Source organism: Phoca vitulina, unplaced genomic scaffold (genome assembly GCF_004348235.1).
Source record: "Phoca vitulina isolate PV1807 unplaced genomic scaffold, GSC_HSeal_1.0 scaffold16, whole genome shotgun sequence".
NCBI classification, from domain to species: domain Eukaryota; kingdom Metazoa; phylum Chordata; class Mammalia; order Carnivora; family Phocidae; genus Phoca; species Phoca vitulina.
The window spans coordinates 33,367,703-33,387,869 of record NW_022589719.1 but is presented as its reverse complement, the minus strand read 5'-3'; the positions used below and the strand labels follow the sequence as shown (position 1 = coordinate 33,387,869).

At 52.7% G+C, this 20,167-nt stretch overlaps 2 protein-coding genes across 2 annotated transcripts; one reads left to right on the top strand and one right to left on the bottom strand.

The window, feature by feature from the left end:
* The first annotated feature begins 552 nt into the window (after window positions 1–552).
* LOC116638726 (double C2-like domain-containing protein gamma) lies at window positions 553–4,294 on the top strand. Its single transcript, XM_032414824.1, has 10 exons — window positions 553–802; window positions 975–1,054; window positions 1,131–1,202; window positions 1,418–1,527; window positions 1,620–1,755; window positions 1,888–1,941; window positions 3,301–3,452; window positions 3,550–3,631; window positions 3,817–3,913; window positions 3,989–4,294. The coding sequence occupies exons 1-10, from the start codon at window positions 553–555 to the stop codon at window positions 4,117–4,119; spliced, it is 1,164 nt and encodes a 387-aa protein (XP_032270715.1). The 3' UTR covers window positions 4,120–4,294.
* A 405-nt stretch (window positions 4,295–4,699) lies between these two features.
* Window positions 4,700–10,070, bottom strand: NDUFV1 (NADH:ubiquinone oxidoreductase core subunit V1). The gene is made up of 10 exons (XM_032414898.1): window positions 9,876–10,070; window positions 8,718–8,800; window positions 8,468–8,638; window positions 7,567–7,750; window positions 6,654–6,843; window positions 6,043–6,255; window positions 5,683–5,849; window positions 5,336–5,417; window positions 4,961–5,106; window positions 4,700–4,859 (listed from the first exon to the last, which is right to left on the bottom strand). Exons 1-10 carry the CDS (start codon window positions 9,945–9,947, stop codon window positions 4,773–4,775), a joined length of 1,395 nt encoding a protein of 464 aa, XP_032270789.1. The 5' UTR covers window positions 9,948–10,070; the 3' UTR covers window positions 4,700–4,772.
* Between the last annotated feature and the right edge of the window lie 10,097 nt (window positions 10,071–20,167).

Sequence of the window (20,167 nt, the reverse complement as noted above, 5' to 3'; positions counted from 1 at the left end):
TCACACTTCACACCCCTTGTGTCATCTCTGGCCCTCCAGACTCCTCACCTGGGAGCAGGGCGCATGATGGTGGTAAAAATAACTCTGACAGTGTGTGAAGTGGGGGTGAGGGAGGTGGGCGGCTGAGCCCCTGCACTAAAGAAGGGACCCTTGGGGTTGAGGGCAGAGAGGTGCCAGCCTCCCGAGCCCCGCCCCTTCCCCCTCCCTCACAGGTTCTGGGAGGCCCTTTGCTCAGGCTCTTGCTCTTGAGGGTCACCCCAGTCTGGCTTATACTCAGCGAACCAAACCAGGTGGAGGAGCTCACAGAGCGGTGAGTAGCCAGGGGCCTAACTACCAGCACCCCGGGGGCCTCCTTCAGGTTGGAGCCCCCCACTTCTCCCCCACCCCACCTGCTTTGACGCTGCACTCTGTCCTCAGGTCCTGGCTGCCACCCAAGACCCCCCTCAGCGCCCTCAGGGATGCCTCTTCACCCTGGCTCCTTGGCCCGCTGCACTCCCCCCGTCTCCAGCCGTGGGGGCTTCTCTGAGTCCCTGCCCCCATGTCCAAGCCCCCATGGCAGGCACCGCGGCAGGGAGCGGGGGGCAGCCACAGCGGGTGAGCATGCAGGAGCACATGGCCATCAATGTGAACCCCGGCCCCATCCGGCCCATCCACCGCATTTCCGACTATTTCCCACACTTCTACCCCTTCGCTAAGCACACCCTGTGCACCCCAGAGCCGCACCCTGCAGTGACCCCGGCCATACGCTCTGCACCCCAGCCGCAGCCTGACCCAGAGCCAGAGGGAGATTCAGACGACAGCAGTGAGTGGGGGCAGGGGACCAGGGGAGCACTCCTGGCCCAGCCTGGCCAGGGTAGGGTTTGGGGCATCCCAAGCATCCGACCAGGGAGGGGCAGGGCAGGAGCCATGGTGCCATTTGGGGTACGGGGCAGGGGTCGAGGTAGGAGCTGACCCTGCCTGCCACCTGCCATCAGCTGCCCTGGGAACACTCGAGTTTACGCTTCTTTTTGACGCGGACAACAGCGCCCTGCACTGCACGGCTCACCGTGCCAAGGTGAGGATGGGGGCGGGGGTCTATGGGCAAAGGGCCTGGGCCACAGGCCTGCCTCACATTCATTGTCTCTTCTCAGGGTCTCAAGCCACCTGCCTCGGGCTCTGTGGACACCTATGTCAAAGCCAATCTGCTGCCAGGGGCCAGCAAGGTGAGGGTGACACCCAGGCCCCTACTGATGCCCCTTGGCCACACCCAGCCCGGAACACCCACCTGGCCCTGCCCTGCCCCTCCCCGCCAAAACCTGGACATCAGGCATGGAGCTCCCCATTGCTGGGATGTGCAATGGGGGGCCTACCAGGGCGGTGGGCCAGAGTGGGGCTCTGGGGCCCAAGGAGGCCCTGATCTACCCTACCTTGCCCCCAGGCCAGCCAGCTGCGGACCCGCACGGTTCGGGGCACAAGGGGGCCTGTCTGGGAGGAGACACTCACCTATCATGGCTTCACCTGCCAGGATGCTGGGCGAAAGACTCTGCGGTGAGGACCTGGCCTGGGCCACAAGGCGACAAGGCTGAGGTGGGGGGTGGGGGGAGGCTTGCCTGGCCAGGGCTGACCCGGGGGGCCACCAGGCTGTGTGTGTGTGAGGACCCACGGCTGCGGCGACGGCGGCGGGCGCTTCCTCTGGGAGAGCTGCGGGTGCCCCTGAGGAAGCTGGTGCCCAATCGAGCCAGGAGCTTCAATGTGTGTCTGGAGAAGCGGAAGCTGGTGAGTGGGGCTGGCACAGGTTGGGGTGTGGGTACCAAGATCCTTGTGGTGGGGAAGCTGGAAAGGGGAGCAGCAAGGAGGGGGACCCTGGGCAATGTCTGGCCAAGGTGACCAGGCTCTCTGCTCTTTCAGACCAAGAGGCCCAAGAGCCTGGACACAGCCCGTGGCATGTCCCTGTATGAGGAGGTGGGTAGGACGGTGGGACCAAGCAGGGATGGGGGGGGCAGGCCTGGGGGCCCAGGCTGAAGTGCATCAGGCAGGGCCTGAGGTGGGCTGAGGAGGTGTGTTCAGGCCCAGGTGGGCTTGGGGAAACTGAGGCCATCTCTCTCACAGGCCCTAGCATTCGTAGCCCCAGGGAACAGCCAGACCCCAGTGCCTGGGCAGGGAGGGTGACACCCCGGCCAGAGCAGCCCAGAGCAACTACTGGGTACTGGGACAAGCAAAGCCCTCAGAAGCAGACACACAAGCCAGGTGGAAGCAGACGCTGAAACTGGTGGGCTCTGTCCATGGCCCAAGTTGGGAGGGCAGGTCAAGGTCCAGGAGAGAATGGACAGCAGGTGGGGCTCCCTGGCTTCTAGGTCGATCCCTAGGGCATTGTGGGTACCATTTCTGGGGCTAGTAGCCCTAGACAGGCCCTTGTCGGGAGGCAGAGATGACTGCAGGGGGCCCTCTGCCAAAGACCAAAGGCATGGCCAGAACCCCAACCCCACCCCCGGCTCAGCTGGGCAAGGCTGAGGGCAGGCCCTCCCCGGCTGCTCCAGGACGGAAGGGCCAGGTGCTGCTGTCTGCCCCCTGGTGGAGCCGCAAGTTGCTGCACCTGCCAATTAGCCAAGGCCAGGCTGGCAAGTCCCACCCAGGTGGGGCAGGCCCCCTGAGAGGCGCACTTCCTGTCCCAGCCCCGCAACACAGAAGCACCACTGCGCCAGGCCGGTGCTTATGGAATATCCTTTACTGAGAAGTGAATGTGAGCAAGGCGGTTAGGCTTTCTGTAAACTGAATCCTATGTTAAGTACGGGAGAAGCACGTTCTTCCTGGGCATCCTCCCCAAGTCCTTTGCAAGCACCAGGGGCTGAGGGTGGCAAAGGCCATTCAGTCCCCTGGGCGGTGGGGGGGTGAAGAGGGTGGGGTTTGTAGCTTTTTAGTGACCTCTACGTCAGTCGGGTAGAGAACAGCCTCTTGGAGCTGCTTCTGTGACACGGGGGAGGGTGGCGATGGGCGCTTAGTGAGAGGCCATTTAGGAAGCTCCTAGCATGTTTGTGCCACTCAGACACCAGCGCCCTTCCCCTCCGTGACAAAGATGCCCTGGGCTGACCAGTACCGTGGTCTGAGCAAGCCCCTCCCCTTCGCAGGCCCTGGAGGGGCCGCTGGATCTGGAAGTTCCCTTCCAGGGCACCAGGCCAGTGACTGTTTTTGGAAGCAGAATCATGACATTAAATTGTTGGCCCCTGATTTTTCTGCAGCCAGCTCAAGTTGTCCCGTGGGGGCTGACAGTGGCGGGTGGGCGGGCTCTGGGCTGCACCCGCTGACCACACCCCACCCCTGCAGGAGGAGGTGGAGGCCGCAGGGGAGGAGCGCGGGCGCATCCTGCTGTCCCTGTGCTACAGCTCTCGGCAGGGCGGCCTGCTGGTGGGCGTGCTGCGCTGCGCCCACCTCGCCCCCATGGATGCCAACGGCTACTCGGACCCCTTTGTCCGCCTGTGAGTGTACATGGGTGGACAGGCAGGTGGGCAGTGGGGCTTCCCCAGAGCCCCTTTCCAGGGCCACACCTAACCTGACCCCATCTTCCCCAACCAGTCTCCTGTGTCCAAATGTGGGGAAGAGATCTAAATACAAGACCAGTGTTCGGAAGAAGACCCTGAACCCCGAGTTCAATGAGGTAGGCCAGGGTCAGGTGGAGGCAGTCCTAGCTGCTCTGGGGTTGGGGAGGTCGGTGTTCTGTCTCACTCAGAAAGCACAAGTCCCGTCCCCTAACCTGAGCAACTCACCTCCCTGAGCCTGTCTCTGAACCTGTAAAGGACTCAAGGCCCCCTCCTTCCTGCCTTTCTGCCCCCTTCCTTGTAGGAGTTCTTCTACGCAGGCCCGAGGGAGGAGCTGGCCCAGAAAACGCTGCTGGTGTCTGTATGGGACTATGACCTGGGCACAGCTGACGACTTCATCGGTGAGAATGCGGGGGAGCGGGGTGAGGGACCCAATGGGCTCCCACATGGCTCCTGACCCCTGTCCCCCAACCCAGGTGGGGTACAGCTGAGTAGCCAGGCAGGCGGGGAACGCCAGCGGCACTGGTGTGAATGCCTGGGCCGCAGTGACCGCCGACTGGAGCTGTGGCACCCACTGGACGGCACGCCCCTCGAGCTCAGCGACTAGAAGGGGTACCCGGCCTGGCCCTGCTCACCACCCTCCCCAAAACTGACCCGTAGAGCTGGGAGGACCTGGAGCTGCCCCACCCACCGTGCCCAACCCCATGCCAAATTGTTTGCTTCCTTACCCCCCCTTTCAAATTCACCCCACTGCCAATCATGAAGCAAGAATAAACCTGCAAACCAGACCAGACAGAGTCTGCTCTTTTCCCTGCCCATCACCTCACAGGGCAGACTGGGCCCTGTTCTCCTTGCTCCCACCCTCCAGAAGCCCACACTGGGCCAGGCCCAGGTCTGGACCCCAGGCCACTGTTTTCCCCTCGTCACACTGGGAAAGCCCCGTTCCCACCGCCGCTGCCATCTGCACTGAGGGATGGGCGCTCAAGATGGTCTAGGACAGACTGACCAGACTGACCCACAGGAAGCCAAGGTGTGGATTCATGACATGACCTTGAGTTGACCTATCCCCACCCACAAGTGGGGTCCAAGCGGGGTATGGGAAGCCTCTAACTCTGTCTGGGAAATAGACTTCCATGAGTAATGGGCTACAGTGGCAGAGTAAAGAGCAAGGCCACAGAAAAGATGCATCAGGAGAGTGGGCAGCAGTGACTTTATTGTCCAGCCATCTGGACAGATGGACATCAGCGCAAGGCAGCAGGCTCAGGAGGCAGCTTGCCTGGCCTGGTGCTGCAGGGCAAACCTCTGCATCCGCTCCTCAAGCTCCGGCCGAAAGTGGCGGATCAGGCCCTGGAGGCGAGTAGCAGACACGGTGAAGCAGAGCTGAAAATCCCAGTACCCTAAGCCCTCAGCACCCCCACCCCAGTGCCCACAAGCAGGGCAGCGAGTACCTGCACAGGCCAGGCGGCTCCATCACCCAGGGCACAAATGGTGTGTCCCTCTATCTGTTTGCTGATCTCCCAGAGGGAGTCGATCTCGGCTGGCCGGGCGTCCCCCTTCACAAAGCGGGCCATCACCTTGTTCATCCAGTCCACACCTGCAGCCACGGCAGCAAGAGAGGGCCCGGTGATCCTCAGCCAGCGCGTGGGGAATAGCACTCCAAGGGTGTGGGCCACGGGGAGGGTGGGGCCGAGAGAAGCTACGGCCAGCGGGGGAGCAGCAGCTGTCCGTTCAGTGTCCAGAGCCCACCCAACCTTTGCCCGTGTGCCCGACCTAGGCCTAGGGTGAGCCACAGAGAAAGCCCCCACCCCGCCCCGGGTGCTCACCCTCGCGGCATGGGGTGCACTGGCCACAGCTCTCATGCTTGTAGAACTCAATAAGGCGGGCGATGGCTTTCACAACATCTGTCTGGGGTGACCAGAGACAATAAGCAGGCCCCTAGGCCGGAGCCTCAGCCCCCCAGCAGCAACCCCCTGATTCCGGCAGCGTTCTGGCCGCCTCCTCCCCGACCCCGGACATCCGGCACTGCCCAGACCCCAAGAGGCATTCTCTCGGGGACGATTTCTCTCCTCTCCCACCTGACTGTATCTCAGGTCACAGGAACTGGGATCCAAGAGCTGGCAATGCCCCAGGGAGGGGTACTGACTGGGTGGGGAGGAGAGGCGGCCCTTACCGAGCGGTCCATGACAATCACAGCGGCCGTGCCCAGGCCCGTCTGCGCCTGCACCAGCGCGTCGAAGTCCATGAGCACCGTCTCACACACCGACTTGGGGATCAGTGGTGTGGATGAGCCACCGGGGATCACAGCAAGGAGGTTGTCCCAGCCACCTATGACACCCCCTGGGACCACAGTCAGTCCCCAGAGGGATGGATGGTCACGGTTGGGACCAGCACAGCTGCCTAGTCCTGACCCCAGGACCTCTGTCAGCCCCTGCGCAGAGCTGCCTCAGGAGGCCATCCCACCCTGGCTCTCTTCACGGCCATCCTGCCCTGCTCCTGCCCTGCTCCGGCCCTGAGTGGCCCCAGGCCTCACCAGCATGCTTTTCAATCAGTTCCTTCAGCGGTACAGACATCTCCTCCTCCACGGTGCAAGGGTGGTTGACGTGGCCAGAGATATTGAACAGCTTGGTGCCCGAGTTGCGCTCACGACCAAAACTGGCAAACCATGCACCCCCACGGCGGCAGATGGTAGGGGACACAGCCACTGTCTCCACGTTGGCCACGGTTGTGGGGCAACCGAACACTCCTGTGGAGGAATGGGATGAGGGACTGGTGGCCACCAGAGGGCGGGGACAGGTTCGATCAGGTTTCCCAGCAGTGGGGTCTGTCCTAGGGTCCTGCTCTGTGACCCAGCTCCCCTTCACCCTTTTGTCATTCCCATCCCCGATTAGACCCCGAACTCTAGCAGGCACTGCCCTGCCTTTTCACCCCCTCCCCCTAGTCCCTGGAGGGCTGGAGAGGAGCTGGCTGTCTGACATGGGGGCATGAGGGACTGTAGGCAGAGCCTCTATGTTGTTCCCACCCTGCTCTGGCCCCCAGGCCAGAAGGAACTCAGAAATCCCCTAAGAATGACCAGCGGGGACCTGCAGCCAGATGGGATTCCACAGGACACAGCACAAGGCCCAGGATCGGGCCAGCTCTTACCCACGTCAGCAGGGAAAGGTGGCTTCAGGCGGGGCTTGCCCTGCTTGCCCTCGATGGACTCGATGAGCGCCGTCTCCTCCCCACAGATGTAGGCCCCAGCTCCACGCACAACAAACACATCAAAATCATAGCCAGAGCCGCAGGCATTCTTGCCAATCAGACCAGCCTCGTAGGCCTCTCGGATGGCCACCTGTGGGACAGGAATGTGAGGGCACCACTCCCGCCAGCCCAGGAACACTGTGTGGTGGGGAGGGGCACAGGCCCAGGAGCCCATGTTCACCAAAGTCCAGGCAAAGCTCCCCTTGGACATGAGCAGAGGATGCTCTGAGAGAGGGGTGGCGACTTTTACAATGTGTGTGCTACTTTTGTAATAACAACACTTAACAAATTCTCCAACTACATGTATTTTTAAAAGAAAGGCTGAGTAAATCATGAAAATTTTAATAAGCAGTTTCCTACAGATAGTGGATCTGTGGAAGATTTGTGTACGGTACGGTTTCCTATCTTTATAATGAGCGAGTACAACTTCTGCAACAGAGGAAAAGACCCTTGAGGTTGGTCTTTAAATATGTAGCAATAACACTTATACATAATTGCTACTATGTGCCAGGCACTGTCCCAGCGCTGTTCCCTATCCCTCCTCACTGTTAAGGCAAGAGCCTAATAGAATGGTGTGGGACTCTGGCCCTAGACCCATCATTGCAGGTGCCACCAAGCTCAGAATGGCTGAAATGACCCCTTGACCCTTCTGCAGGAAAAATGCCTGCGAGCCCACCCCTGCCCCAGGAGTCACAGAGTCCTGAAAGCCTCCCAAGTTGAGGCTTTGAAACATACAGAAAGAGCCTGGAGGTGGCTCTGGGGGCCACACACACTGAGCACCCTCCCCTCTGCGGAGGCCCCTCCCCTTTCCCACCTGCAGATTGGAAGCCTCATTGTAGAATTCCCCTCGGATGTAGATGTAGGCAGCACGGGCGCCCATGGCCCGGCCCCCGACTAGGCAGCCTTCCACCAGCTTGTGGGGATCGTGGCGCATGATCTCCCGGTCCTTGCAGGTGCCTGGCTCCCCCTCGTCTGCATTCACAACTAGATACTTGGGCCTGTGGGTGCCAGCGTATCAGTGAGGCTAGAGGGCCACCAGGGCTGGGCCTTCAACTACACGCCACCCCACTCCACCCAAGGAGGCCTCAAAGAGGTCTCCTCTGATAGCCAATCCCTCCCTGTCCTCCCAACATGTTCCCAGGGGCTCTGCTTGCTCACCATCGATGACAGAGAGCTCACTGCCTATTACATCTTTGGATGGCTATGACCACAGGAAAGGTCTTTGTTCTGCTCGGTCCAAATGTCCCCTTGTGCTTTCCTAAGAGCCCAGAATCTGCTCTTGGTCACACAGAACCTTCCTGAACCTCTGCCATGTCTCTGGGGTCAAAAGGAGGTAAAGCAGCTGACGTCTATCATTTGCTTCCTATGCGCCATCAATGTGAGGGCCAAAAGCTGTACGAACACTATCTGTTTAATCCCTGCACAATATAATATCTACTTACAAAAAAGAAAACTGAGTTCAAAAAGACCAGGAGACTGCACAAAACTATATAATTAGAAGGCAGAACTGACCAATGCCTGAGTCAAAATCTTGTGTTGATTCTGCTACCCCTGAGGAAGACCTGATAGAACTAAGTCCCACCTACTTGAGCTCTGGTGACATTTTCCCATTCATTCAGTCTTAAGTTTCCAAGGAAACAGCCCCAAGGCCCAGGTAAGCCACAGCTACCTCCAAGGCTTCTCCTGCAAGCCCAGCTCTGCCTCCCTACACACACCTGCCATCTGAGGGTTTATTCATGAAGCTCCATTTGAGGCCAGTGGGGAAGCCAGCACCTCCACGGCCCCGCAAGCCGGACGTCTTGACCTCACCCAGGATCCAGTCAGGCCCCTTCAGCAAGATCTCCTTTGTCTTGTACCAGTCACCTCGACTCTGGGCACCTTTCAGCCTGGACAGAGTGGGAAAGGCACTGAAGGGGAGGCTCTGCTCCAGGACCACCCACTGAGCTAAGGACACCGCCATCTCACCTCCAGTCATGGCGGCCATACAGGTTGGTGAAGATCCGGTCTTCGTCCTTCAGCGAGCCAAATGAGGTTTTCTTGGGTGCTGTCTGAAGACACAAAGGGTCAGGAGTCCCAGGACAGTTCTGGGGCCATGAAGGGCCTGGCCATAAGTTACAGATTCTTGGGTCCCCCAATTAGATGGGGCTGGGCTGAGAAGAGGTTAGGGGCCTAAGTCTCAGAACCCTCCGTGGCATCATACTACCACCACCACTTAGTAAGCACTTCCTGATTAGCAGGCGTTAGGCTAAGCATCTGATCTCCAAAACCCCATTTCATCCTCATAACCTTGAGACACGAATGATTTCCCCTGTTATAGAGGAGGAAACTGAGGTTAAGAACAAACAGAACTTATGGAGGGGCACACAACCAAAGCAGTAGATGGAACTGGAACTCAGGTCTGTTGTAGTCAAAGCCCACGCCTGAACCACAGCACCATACCATCTCCCTGCGCCCAGTGTGAAGTGTCCATTCACTTGCCTGGTTATCCTGCTGGACCAAAACTTGGTCAGACCAGGGCCTTACATTACTAACTCTGCTGGAAACAAAATGTGTTCACTGATGGAAAAGGAACGCTTCACTGGGCTGGGATACAAGGTGATGGAGGGAGACCCACTTCAGATAAAACTGATGAGAAGTGGGGTCTGGAATTCCACGTCACCCAGTGGCAAGCACCCCAGGTGAGGGCTAAGGGTACCTGGCTTCCAGACTCCCATCCCCTTAAAGTCATTACGGGGAGCAGAACGCTGGATGGGGCATCAGGAGACGCACATCCCCCCCAAAGCTTGTTTTCTGCATCTGTAAAATGGGGCAATGATACCTTTACCCTGTATAAGGTTATGCCAAGGAAGGAACGAGACAAGGACGCTTCCCACCTGCAAAATTTTCCGCTATGTCGCCCGGCTGTTAAACAGGGAAGCCAAGGAGCCGGAGGGTTGGGGAAGTCAGCCTTCCATTGGGACCCATTCCCCTCTACACCTAGGCTGGAGCGGCAACCTTCCTGCTGGGCTGGGGAAATGAGGGTTCTCTAGAAGGCACTACAGACCGAGGAGACGGCGCGCGCAGAGGCACTGCAGCGAGACCGGGCCCTCGGACACCCCTGGTCGGAGTCAGGCCGGGCCTCACCGTGTTGCCGCTGAAACGCACAGACACCCGAGCGGGAAGCGACCCGCTGAGCAGCCGCCGTGTCGCCAGCATCGCGGGAGACCGTTCAGTCACCTCCCGCTGTCACCTTCACGGCCCCGAAGCTGAGGAACCGGCGCGCCGGGGACGCTAGGCGGCGCACAGGAAAAACGTCACGCGCCCTGGCGCCGGCTGCGCGCCCAAGCTGCCCTGCGCCTCTCTCGCCCCGCCCCCGGACCCGCTTCCACATAAGAGGAAGTCTGGCGCGGCTGCTGCTGGGAAATGTAGTCCCATCGGCCTCGAGGCCCGCCCTCCACCCTCTGCAAGTTAGCGCTTAACCTCTCGCTCCTTTGTCCGGCCTGTTCACGTGTGCTCCCGGACCCCAGACTTTCTCTTTTCTTTTCTTTTAATGTCCATTTTATTTTTTTTATTTTTATTTTTTAAAGATTTTATTTATTTATTTGACAGAGAGAGACAGTGAGAGAGGGAACACAAGCAGGCAGAGTGGGAGAGGGAGAAGCAGGCTCCCCGCTGAGCAGAGAGCCTGATGCGGGGCTCGATCCTGGGACCCTGGGATCATGACCTGAGCCGAAGGCAGACGCTTAACGACTGAGCCACCCAGGCACCCCATGTCCATTTTATTTTAAACCCCAAGTAAACAAACGTGGCGTGACGCTTTCTGCTGGGTTCTGGTGTCTTCCACATTCTACAGGTTCTGCATTTAATGTGCACCTGTTGTATGCACAAGTGTACGGCCCAAGGAGAAATCAGACTGGTTACGGCCCGACGACCGTCATGATTGCGTTATGATTATTCTGTCCTAGTCCAAGCCTTGACTGATCTCTCCCCAGCCCCACTCTGGGCACCCCTGGGCTCAGGGAAGTATTGCTCAGTAGGGGCAGAGAGCAGGGACAGCTCCAGAGGCAGGCAGGGGATAGTTGGTGGAGGTCTTAGGTTGGGGTGAGGCGGAGAGAGTGGAGATGGTGGAGATGGTCAGTGAGTGGCACGTCCTCTTGCCCGCGGTGCTAAGCTCTCCCAGCCAATTCCGTCCTCAGCCCATCAGTAGAGCCTGGCACTTGACACTCTTGCTTGAAATCTTGGAGTGGCCCCTACAGCCTTCACAGCCAGCCCCCCCTGGCATTTAAGGACTCCGCCTCTCCCCCGGAGAGTCATCAAGCCCAGACAACGTCACCCATGCAGCCCCTGCCCAGGACCTCCTCTTCTTGGGACTTTACTGTCCTCCCCTTACTCTGTGCTCCCTGGGCATGAGGAGGTCATGCGTCCTTTGCTTTCTCTGGAAGTCTCGGAAGACTGATTTGCTCTTGTCTTTTCAGTTCGCTGGCACGCTTTGGCTGTGAGACGTTACCCTGGTCCAGTGACAAGCATGACCTTTTCAGTCTTTTCTTTCCGGCTCCTCTATTCTCTTGTCCCGTTGCCGTCCTTTTTTTGCTCTCCTGCTAGTTACAAACTCATCTGTTCTTATTTTCTCAAATACTCCCCACAGCAGCCTAGAACAGAGTTAACTTTATACGTGAGAAAAAAAATTGAGACCCATGGGGGTTTCATCTCTTGTCCATGGGCATGCGGCTGCCTAGTGGTAGAGATGGAATCAAATCGAGGCCTTTCTTCCTTTCTGGGGTGCCCTGTCCCCACCCCCACCCCCCCCACCGCAAATGCACAGAACAACTAACACACGTGTGACACTCATTGCAGATGTCAGTGGTAGTCCCAATAAAGGCACCAAATCATCGGCACCTTGGCTGAGGTCTGAGTACCAGGCACAGGGCCCAGCAGTTCTGGCCCCCAGCCAGCAGGCCCCCACTCCTGGGCAGGGAAAGAGATTGCCCAGACAGAGCTGGGGATTACACAGCTAATCCGGGGCTCCAACCTGAGTCCATGGATCCCTCCCTCTGGGGCAGGAGAAGGGGGGCAGGATGGAGCCAGAGGGTGGATTCCTTCCTCATCCCTGTCTAAGTGGGTCAAGGGAACACAAGACCATTGGGGATGGCTGGGCATGGGGCGATGGGAAACTGAGAGTGAGGGGCAGGATCTCCTGTTCATCTAGTACCAGGCTCTGTGCCAAGCACTTGCCATGTGTCTTAATCTCCTTAATCCTCCCACAACCCAAAGCGGAGGAATGATGAGCCCCCGTTTTCAGAAGAGGACAGAATGTATTAGCAACGCTGAAGGGTTTGCCCAAGACAGAACAGCTGGCCGCCTGAACTCAGCCTGAGGCTTCCTGACCTCACCCAGTCCCCACCCATCCAGAGCACCCCCTCGCCCACCAGCCTCCAGACCAGAAGCCACTGCGTCCAGCCAATTCTGCCTTCCAAATGCTTCTTGTTCCTGTGTCCTCCTGCCCGTCCCATGGCCATGACCGGTCAGCTTTCACCTGGAATTTTCCAAAGCATCCTTGAGGTTTCCCGGCCTCACCTCGCATCTCAGCCCTTCCAATTCCTTCTCTACACCATGGAATGAGTGGGATTAAACGTCAGATCCATTTTGTCTCTCCTTTGCCTGAGACCCTTGGTGGTTCCCCGGTGTCCTCAGGACAAAGCCCAAGCCCCCTGGCCTGGCATTCAAGATCAGATGCTGACCTCTCCAGTTCCAGCTCTACCCACACAAGCTGGATTTGCCCCAGAGGATCCATCTTCCTCCCGCTCCTCCTCCTCCTCCTGAGGAGCCCTTTGAATGTCACCTTCCCGGGGAGTTTTCTTCTACCACTTGATCAACTGTTGCCACAGGTCCGGTGTGACAATGGCACTATCGCATCTTCTCTCTTCTCCAACCCGCAGCACAGAGCTTCTCAAGGGAGGTGGTTACTCAGTATTGTAATCCAATTTTGTATCTGGAAAAATGAAAAAAAAAATCAGTATTTTTTCCTTTGTTGGGAATTTAAGATATACAGAAAAACAAAAAGAAAGTAGTAACATGTTTTCGCCACTCTGACTTAATCCCCATTATCATTTGTTTCCACTCTGTTTTCTAGGTGATTTATAAACACTTCACAGTAGCATATGCATCTACCGATCCTTAAAAATTTAGACCTTAACAACAACAATAACACAAAAATCCTTCCACCCCTCAGCCAAATGCTATTGAATCCAAAATTGTTTTCCAATCCTTTAAAGAAAAAAAAAATGCCTTTACTTGTACATGCACTTCCAGCAGAAAAAAATATGAGCGTTTGGTGCTTTTTACTTGTAGTAATGATTTCTTGCTAAGCCACGATTTTTCACCTTGCTTTTTTTCATTCAACACTGTATTTTTGAGAAGAGTCCATGTGGCTACAAATAGATTTAGAAACATGATTATCTCCAGGTAACACCAGATCTTCAAGGTTAAGGACCTGGATTCAAAATCCTGCTTTCACAACTCATGACCTGTGTGATTCTGTGACTGGTGCCTCAGTTCCCTCTAGGGGGAAATTAGGATAACATATGCCCTAAAGGAGCATCTGCTAGGATGGAGAACCGTATATGAGCAGTGCCGGACGCACAGCAAATGCACAAGGATTGTTTAGCTAAATGCCCTGGATTACAGATTAATTTGGAGAAGATCCACATCTTTGCAATATGGAGTCTCTCCACCCAGGAAATGTGATGTCACTCCTCATTTTTCCAGATCTCTTAGGTTCTTCACTAAACATTTAGAACTTTTTCTTTAAAAATTGTGCACATTTTTAAATATAGGAATTTTATATGATGCCTTGTGTTTTTATGTTTTGTGATCCCTGTTTTAATAACATTTTCTAATTGGTTGTTGTTTGTGAATAGAGCACTATGAATTTGCCTTTATTCGTTTTCTTTTTTAAAGATTTTATTTATTTATTTGACAGAGAGAGACACAGCGAGAGAGGGAACACAAGCAAGGGGAGTGGCAGAGGGAGGGGGAGAAGTAGGCCTCTCGCGGAGCAGGGAGCCCGATGCAGGGCTCGACCCCAGGACCCCGGGATCATGACCTGAGCCGAAGGCAGACACTCAACCATCTGAGCCACCCAGGCGCCCCTGCCTTTATTAGTTTTGATCTGGATCCCTTAATGGACTCCCCTATCATAGAAAAGTTTGTCTGTCGAAGCTTTTCTGTTTTCTATGCCGATGGTCATCGTGTTGAAAAATAATGAGAGTCTACTATCTTGTAGATAGTAGATGTCTAGTTTCTCTCTAATATTAGGTGTCTAGTTTCTAATCTTAGGTGTCTAGTTTCTCTCTCTCTTTTTATTATTGAATTTTAATTGACATACTCTAGTTTCTTTTTCTTATTGCACCAACTAAGAGCTTCGGAATAAGTTTAAATAGTAGTGGGCTTCCTTATATGGGACGTGGCCTGAATGAAAATATGTAAAAACTTAATATTCAAGTCCCCAATTCCATTTGTTAGAATGGTTTCTCCTTTTTGTTTCCCACGCTTTAGATTTCCTGAGGGCAGCCGTTTTCCACCGGCTACTCAGACACGGGGTTCCGGTGGCGGGTGTTTAACTGCTTTCCCCCTAATAAGCGGTAGCTGCTTCTCAACAGAAAGGCAGAGGGGCTGCAGGAAAGTATCGGTGATGCAGACGCCAAAAGAAATGGAATTGTAAACAATAATACCTTGAAACCTTCTCAGATAAAGCTGGAACTTCGAAACCTTCACAAGAGTATCTGTCTAGGCTTTTCTCCAACACTGTTGCCTTCCTCTACAGTAGAATATCTTCTGCCCCAATCATTCGGAGGATCTTTCGTGACACCTGCTGCATCCTGAGGAATTAACCACCAAATAGCTCGCTAACAAACTCTGCGTATGGAGAGTCCTGGCAATAAAATTTGAATTGCCCTCTCAGATCTAGGCGTGGCTTGGTTGATTGCCCAGAGGCACCTTGGAAATGGGCTTCCCCTCCCATCAACAGGAAGAGAAAACTTCCAGAGGACTCTGATCCATTTCTTATCTCAAGGTGGAGCGTAAGTGTGACAACTGTCTTGGCACGCTGTAAGTATGAGGTTTGCTGAGGCTTTTGGTAGAGACCTTGATCGTGCTAAGGAAACTCCTTTTCAAGGCACAGTGTTATCACGAATGGGGTGCTCAGTTTCATTGAATGCTTCTTCTACATCTCAGATGGTCATGTTGTTTTTCTTCTTTCTTCTTAATTAAATCAATCTTTTTTCTTTTTTTTTTAATTTTTTTTTTTTTTAAGATTTTATTTATTCATTTGACAGAGAGAGAGACAGCGAGAGCAGGAACACAAGCGGGGGAGTGGGAGAGGGAGAAGCAGGCTTCCCGCAGAGCAGGGAGCCCGATGCGGGGCTCGATCCCAGGACCCTGGGACCATGACCTGAGCTGAAGGCAGACGCTTAACGACTGAGCCACCCAGGCGCCCCTAAATCAATCTTTTTTCTAATCTATTAAACTATGGTTGACCTAAGGGGGTGGCGGAGTGAGGCAGCTAAGAGAACAGATTGAAGCCAGTTGGGACTAAATCTTGGGCTCTACTGCCTATCAGCTGTGTGGCATTTGGCAACCTCTTGACTTCTCTGTACTTCATAGTATCATTGCGATGATTAAATGTTTTAATCTCTGTAAAGCCTTACAACAGGGCCTGGCACATAGTAAATGCTATGTACGTGTTTGCTGCTCTCATTTTTTATTATTCCAGGGACAAACCTTTTGGTCACACTGTATTATTCTTTCATTGTAATGTTGGATTGGTTCTTACTTCAGTGCTCATAAAGGAGGGTGGCCTATAGTTACATTTTCTCCAGGGGATCTTGTCCAGTTCTATTAAAATGACGTGATCACTTTCCACCTTTTCCTATTCATTGCAGGAGTTTGCTGAGGGTTAAAATGCTCCCTTCCTGAAGCATGGCTAGAATTCATGGTAAGACCAGCTGGACCTGGGACCTCTGCTTAGGGGTGATCTGATCACGGTTTCCATTTCTTCTATGGTTGTTTCTTTCCTTGAGCTAATTTTGAACCATGTTTTTTGAGCCGTATTTTAAAGGATATTTTCTTGATGGATTGTTCCTTTTTCTTTTTTTTAAAGATTTTATTTATTTATTTGTCAGAAAGAGAGCACAAGCAGGGGGAGCGGCAGGCAGAGGGAGAAGCAGGATCCCCGCTGAGCAAGGAGTGGGCTGTGGGACTTGATCCCAGGACCCTGGGATCATGACCTGAGCCAAAGGCAGACGCTTAACTGACTGAGCCACCCAGGCGTCCCAGATTGTTCCTTTCTCTAATATGAAATAGTTCTCCCGTCTATTGTAACAATTTTGCCTTGAGGCCTAGGTTCTCTGATACTGCTATTGCTACACAGGCTTTCTTTCTATTTGCATTTGGTATTTTTTTCTTCTCTTTTTATTTCCAATCTTTCTCTTCTTTTAGGAATGCCTCTTAAAAACAACATCTAATTAAATTTCATTTTGTTTTATTTTAATCCAATTGGTGTCTGTCTTTAAAAAAAAAAGTTTGGCCCCTTTACGTTTATTGGTATTGCCACTGAGACTTATCCTTGCCGTATTATAGTATGTGTTCTAGTTAGCACTCTTTCTCTTTATTTCTTGTTCCCTCTCTCCTCCTGTCTTCTGTTGAATTAACTGAGTTTTCTTTGTGCTATTCCTTTCTCCTCCATGATAGTTTTGGAAGTTACACACTTTGTTTCTATTCTTAGTAGTTACCCTTACATTTTTAACAGTCATACATAACTTTCTTTTTCCAACAAAAAGCTGATTAATATGTCTATCTTCCTGCTGAATATGAAACAAAAACACAGAGTATACTGCTCCCCTCTGTACTTCCTTCCCTCCCAAACTCTGTACTCCTGTGTTCTGGGTTGGCCCCCATCTGTGACCTGGCAGGGAAGGCATTTCTGGGCCCCTGATTCATCCTGCTGGTGGAGACTGCTGGGGAACTCTCAGCTTTGCTCTCCAGAGCTGAGTACAGACCGAGGACCTGGCCCCAAGCCCTGTGCATTCAGTCTGGCTGTGTTCCTGCTTTCTGGCTAAGACATAAGCCTTCAGCTCCCATCCCAGGCTGTGGGTTTCTTCCTGGTTGTTTTTTCCCCCCATTCAGAGAGAGGTTTATTTCAAGCCTACACAGAAAATTCTCTTTTCATATTTGTGTGGCATTTAATATTAACATTTTTTTCTTCTCTGATGTTAATGTTTTTGAGAAGGATGGGGTGGATTTCAGGTTGTACTCTGCTATCTTGAACTAGAAATCTCTCTAATTTTTTCCCATTAATTTAAACGTTAGAAGATAAAGTCAATCAGTCATGGCTGGTGGGTTACACATAGGACAAGGTGAGTGCATTTGAGGCAAGCAGCACAATTAACTATGCATCTTAGCGTGGGGAGTCTTGCATGCTCTACAGACTCTCGTCCTGACATAAGAACTACTCCCTGTCAGCCTGCTAATGTGTCAGGGTCCCTCTTTGGCTGTTACTGGTTCTGAAGCACTGGACACTGTTTGCAGTGTCCACTAGGGAGGACCTGTGAGGTCTCAGTTGGGCACGGGTCCCAAGCACCAGTACAGTCCTTTCGGCCCACCCTTCCTGGCACCTACCTGGCAGCAGACCCACATTCAGATACCCAGCAGATCAGGTCTAGGATCTGGAGCATCTCCATGTTTGTCCTTCGCCCATCTCCACGTCATTCCTTGGACTCCTGCCTACAGCCCCTTTGTCCCTTCACACCAAAGCTCTTGTCTCTGCTTTGCCCAGTGTAACCCTTGATGGTTATTTGGGATGACAGGCACCAGGAAGAGTTTACCCACTCCTCAACTAATCCCAAGCTGTTACAAACATCGGACTCCTCTTCCCCATCCCTCAAGTGTTCGGTTTTTAGAAATGCCATGCCCTATCTTGTTAATCAGCAAACAGAAAAGAAAAACCTCTTGAGTGTGTATTATTGGAAACAGACTGAGCTATCTGTTCTTTTTTTTTTTTTAAGATTTTATTTATTTAGTCACGAGAGACAGAGAGAGAGAGAGAGAGGCAGAAGCAGAGGGAGAAGCAGGCTCCCCGCTGAGCAGGGAGCCCAACATGGGACTCAATCCCGGGACCCCGGGATCACGACCTGAGCCGAAGGCAGACACTTAACCATCTGAGCCACCCAGGCGCCCTGAGCTATCTATTCTTCCTCCCATGACCACTTTGCACCTCACAAAGACAGTTTCCTCCCAAAATATGAAACTGAGAGCCACAAAGGACATATGGAGGGGGCTCTGTTGCTGCAACCATAGCCAGTATTTATGGTTTCCTTCCTTCTCCATGAATCCCATACTCCCTTTACCTCCATCCAGCACCTCAGCTGCCCAGGGGGCTTTACCAAGTGGGGTGACTTAATATCGTAAAGATGTCATGTCTCACCAAATTAATCTATAAGTACACTTGAATCCCAATCAAAATCTCATTAAAGCTTTTCATGAAACTGGGAAAACTAATGCTAAAATCTATATAGATGGGGCGCCTGGGTGGCTCAGTGGTTAAGCGTCTGCCTTCGGCTCAGGTCATGATCCCAGGATCCTGGGATCGAGCCCCACATCAGGCTCCCTGCTCGGCGAGGAGCCTGCTTCTCTCTCTCCCACTCCCCCTGCTTGTGTTCCCTCTCTCGCTGTGTCTCTCTCTGTCGAAAAAATAAATAAAATCTTTAAAAAAATAAAAATAACATCTATATAGACGAACAAAGGGCCAAGAATGGCCAAGCCAGTTTTGAAGAAGAACAAGTTGTGGGGGACCTGCCATGCCTGATAGCAGGACTAATTATCAGGCTCGTGTAATCAAGACATGCAGGTGCTTCTGAGCTTGACCAAAGCAGTGATGAGGGTGGCCAGTACATGTGGTGTGAGTGGCAGGTCTAAAAAGAAGGGAATGTTTTCTGCTTGGTGTTTGCTTTGTCCTCGGGCTGCTCAAGTGAACAGTAGGTAACTGCTGTTAAGGAACCAGCCCATGTTGTCTGGTTCAGTTCGGAGTTCATTTCATCCCTAGCTGTGAGTGCCTTTTGGTCTGGAAAGTTGGCTTGTCTCATAATAGCCACAGCTAGGACATTCTCTCTGTAATTATGAGTTGTCCTTGTTTTATGTTAACTAAGAGAGAATGTCTTTGATTGCTAGGATTTGTCAGTGTTGGATTGTTTCCACTGTGAGGTTCTTAAACTTTTTTCCTTCATAATATTAAAGCAACTCATGTTAGAGACCCTTTCAACATGAAAGTTGTGTAGTTGAGACATTACATATATTTTATTGTTTATAATAAAAATCATCTATACAGAAGTCCTGGGTGTTAATTTTCATATTTGCACAAGACCTGTTTTCCATGATATGTTAACACCTACACTTTCCCTAACTGTTGATGCTATTTTCTATTAAGATTCTGGAGCCGGGCGCCTGGGTGGCTCAGTCGTTAAGCGGCTGCCTTCGGCTCAGGTCATGATCCCAGGGTCCTGGGATCGAGTCCCACAATGGGCTCCCTGCTCGGCAGGAAGCCTGCTTCTCCCTCTCCCACTCCCCTGCTTGTGTTCCTGCTCTCGCTATCTCTCTCTCTGTCAAATAAATAAATAAAATCTTAAAAAATAAAAAAAGATTCTGGAGCCTAGGGAGTTATGTATTTGTTTATTTTCATTCTTACTTCCCTGAAGCAAGAGACTTTGTATGGCCTTCAGTGCAAAGACTTCAGACCAATTCTTTGTATTACACGTGGTTGCCTCTTGGCTATATAAATTCTGAGTGCAAATCATTGGACTCTTTAATGAAGTATTGTAGAGAATAAATCATAATGGGTAAAAGAAGTGAAATATGGTGCTTCTTTATCATAATTTGCTAGAAGTTTTGCAATGTTGGTTTTGATTTCTTCTTTGACATGTGACATTGTAAGAGAGATTTATAATACATAACTATTATAAATTAATATCGTTAACTATAAGCATTAGGGTCTTTCTGTCTCCTGGCTTTGTTATTTTTCATTGTATTGATTTATAATGAGAGACTGGTGTCTGTCCTATTTCTCTCTTTTCTTCTGGAATGTTCTAAAACGTTCTCTAAGCCATGATATATGGCTATTATAGTAAATGTCCCGAGAGCAATTGGAAGGGTGGCACCTTCTCTATCTTCCTGTTGCAGAATTTGAGATTTGTTGTTTCCAGCTCCCAAAGTCCTTGCCTCCCATCAGCTTTCACTTTATAAATGTTGGGGTCTATTATTTGGTACATAGAAGCTCTTTATGGTACTCACTTCAGGTGTCTCCAACTTTCATGCCGGATGGTGTGTGTGTGTGTTGGTTTTTTGTGGTCTTTGTGGTTTTGCGGGGATTCTGAAAGATTAGTGGGAAC

Bases quoted from the DNA above. Each gene is read 5' to 3' on its own strand.
- LOC116638726 (XM_032414824.1), top strand. From the start codon at position 553: ATGGCAGGCACCGCGGCAGGGAGCGGGGGGCAGCCACAGCGGGTGAGC. The intron at 803-974 runs GTGAGTGGGGGC...ACCTGCCATCAG, and splicing joins GGGAGATTCAGACGACAGCA to CTGCCCTGGGAACACTCGAG. The intron at 3,914-3,988 runs GTGAGAATGCGG...CCCCCAACCCAG, and splicing joins CACAGCTGACGACTTCATCG to GTGGGGTACAGCTGAGTAGC.
- NDUFV1 (XM_032414898.1), bottom strand. From the start codon at position 9,947: ATGCTGGCGACACGGCGGCTGCTCAGCGGGTCGCTTCCCGCTCGGGTG. The intron at 5,850-6,042 runs GTGAGGCCTGGG...CTGTGGTCCCAG, and splicing joins ACTGATTGAAAAGCATGCTG to GGGGTGTCATAGGTGGCTGG. The intron at 5,418-5,682 runs GTAAGGGCCGCC...TGGTCACCCCAG, and splicing joins TGATTGTCATGGACCGCTCG to ACAGATGTTGTGAAAGCCAT.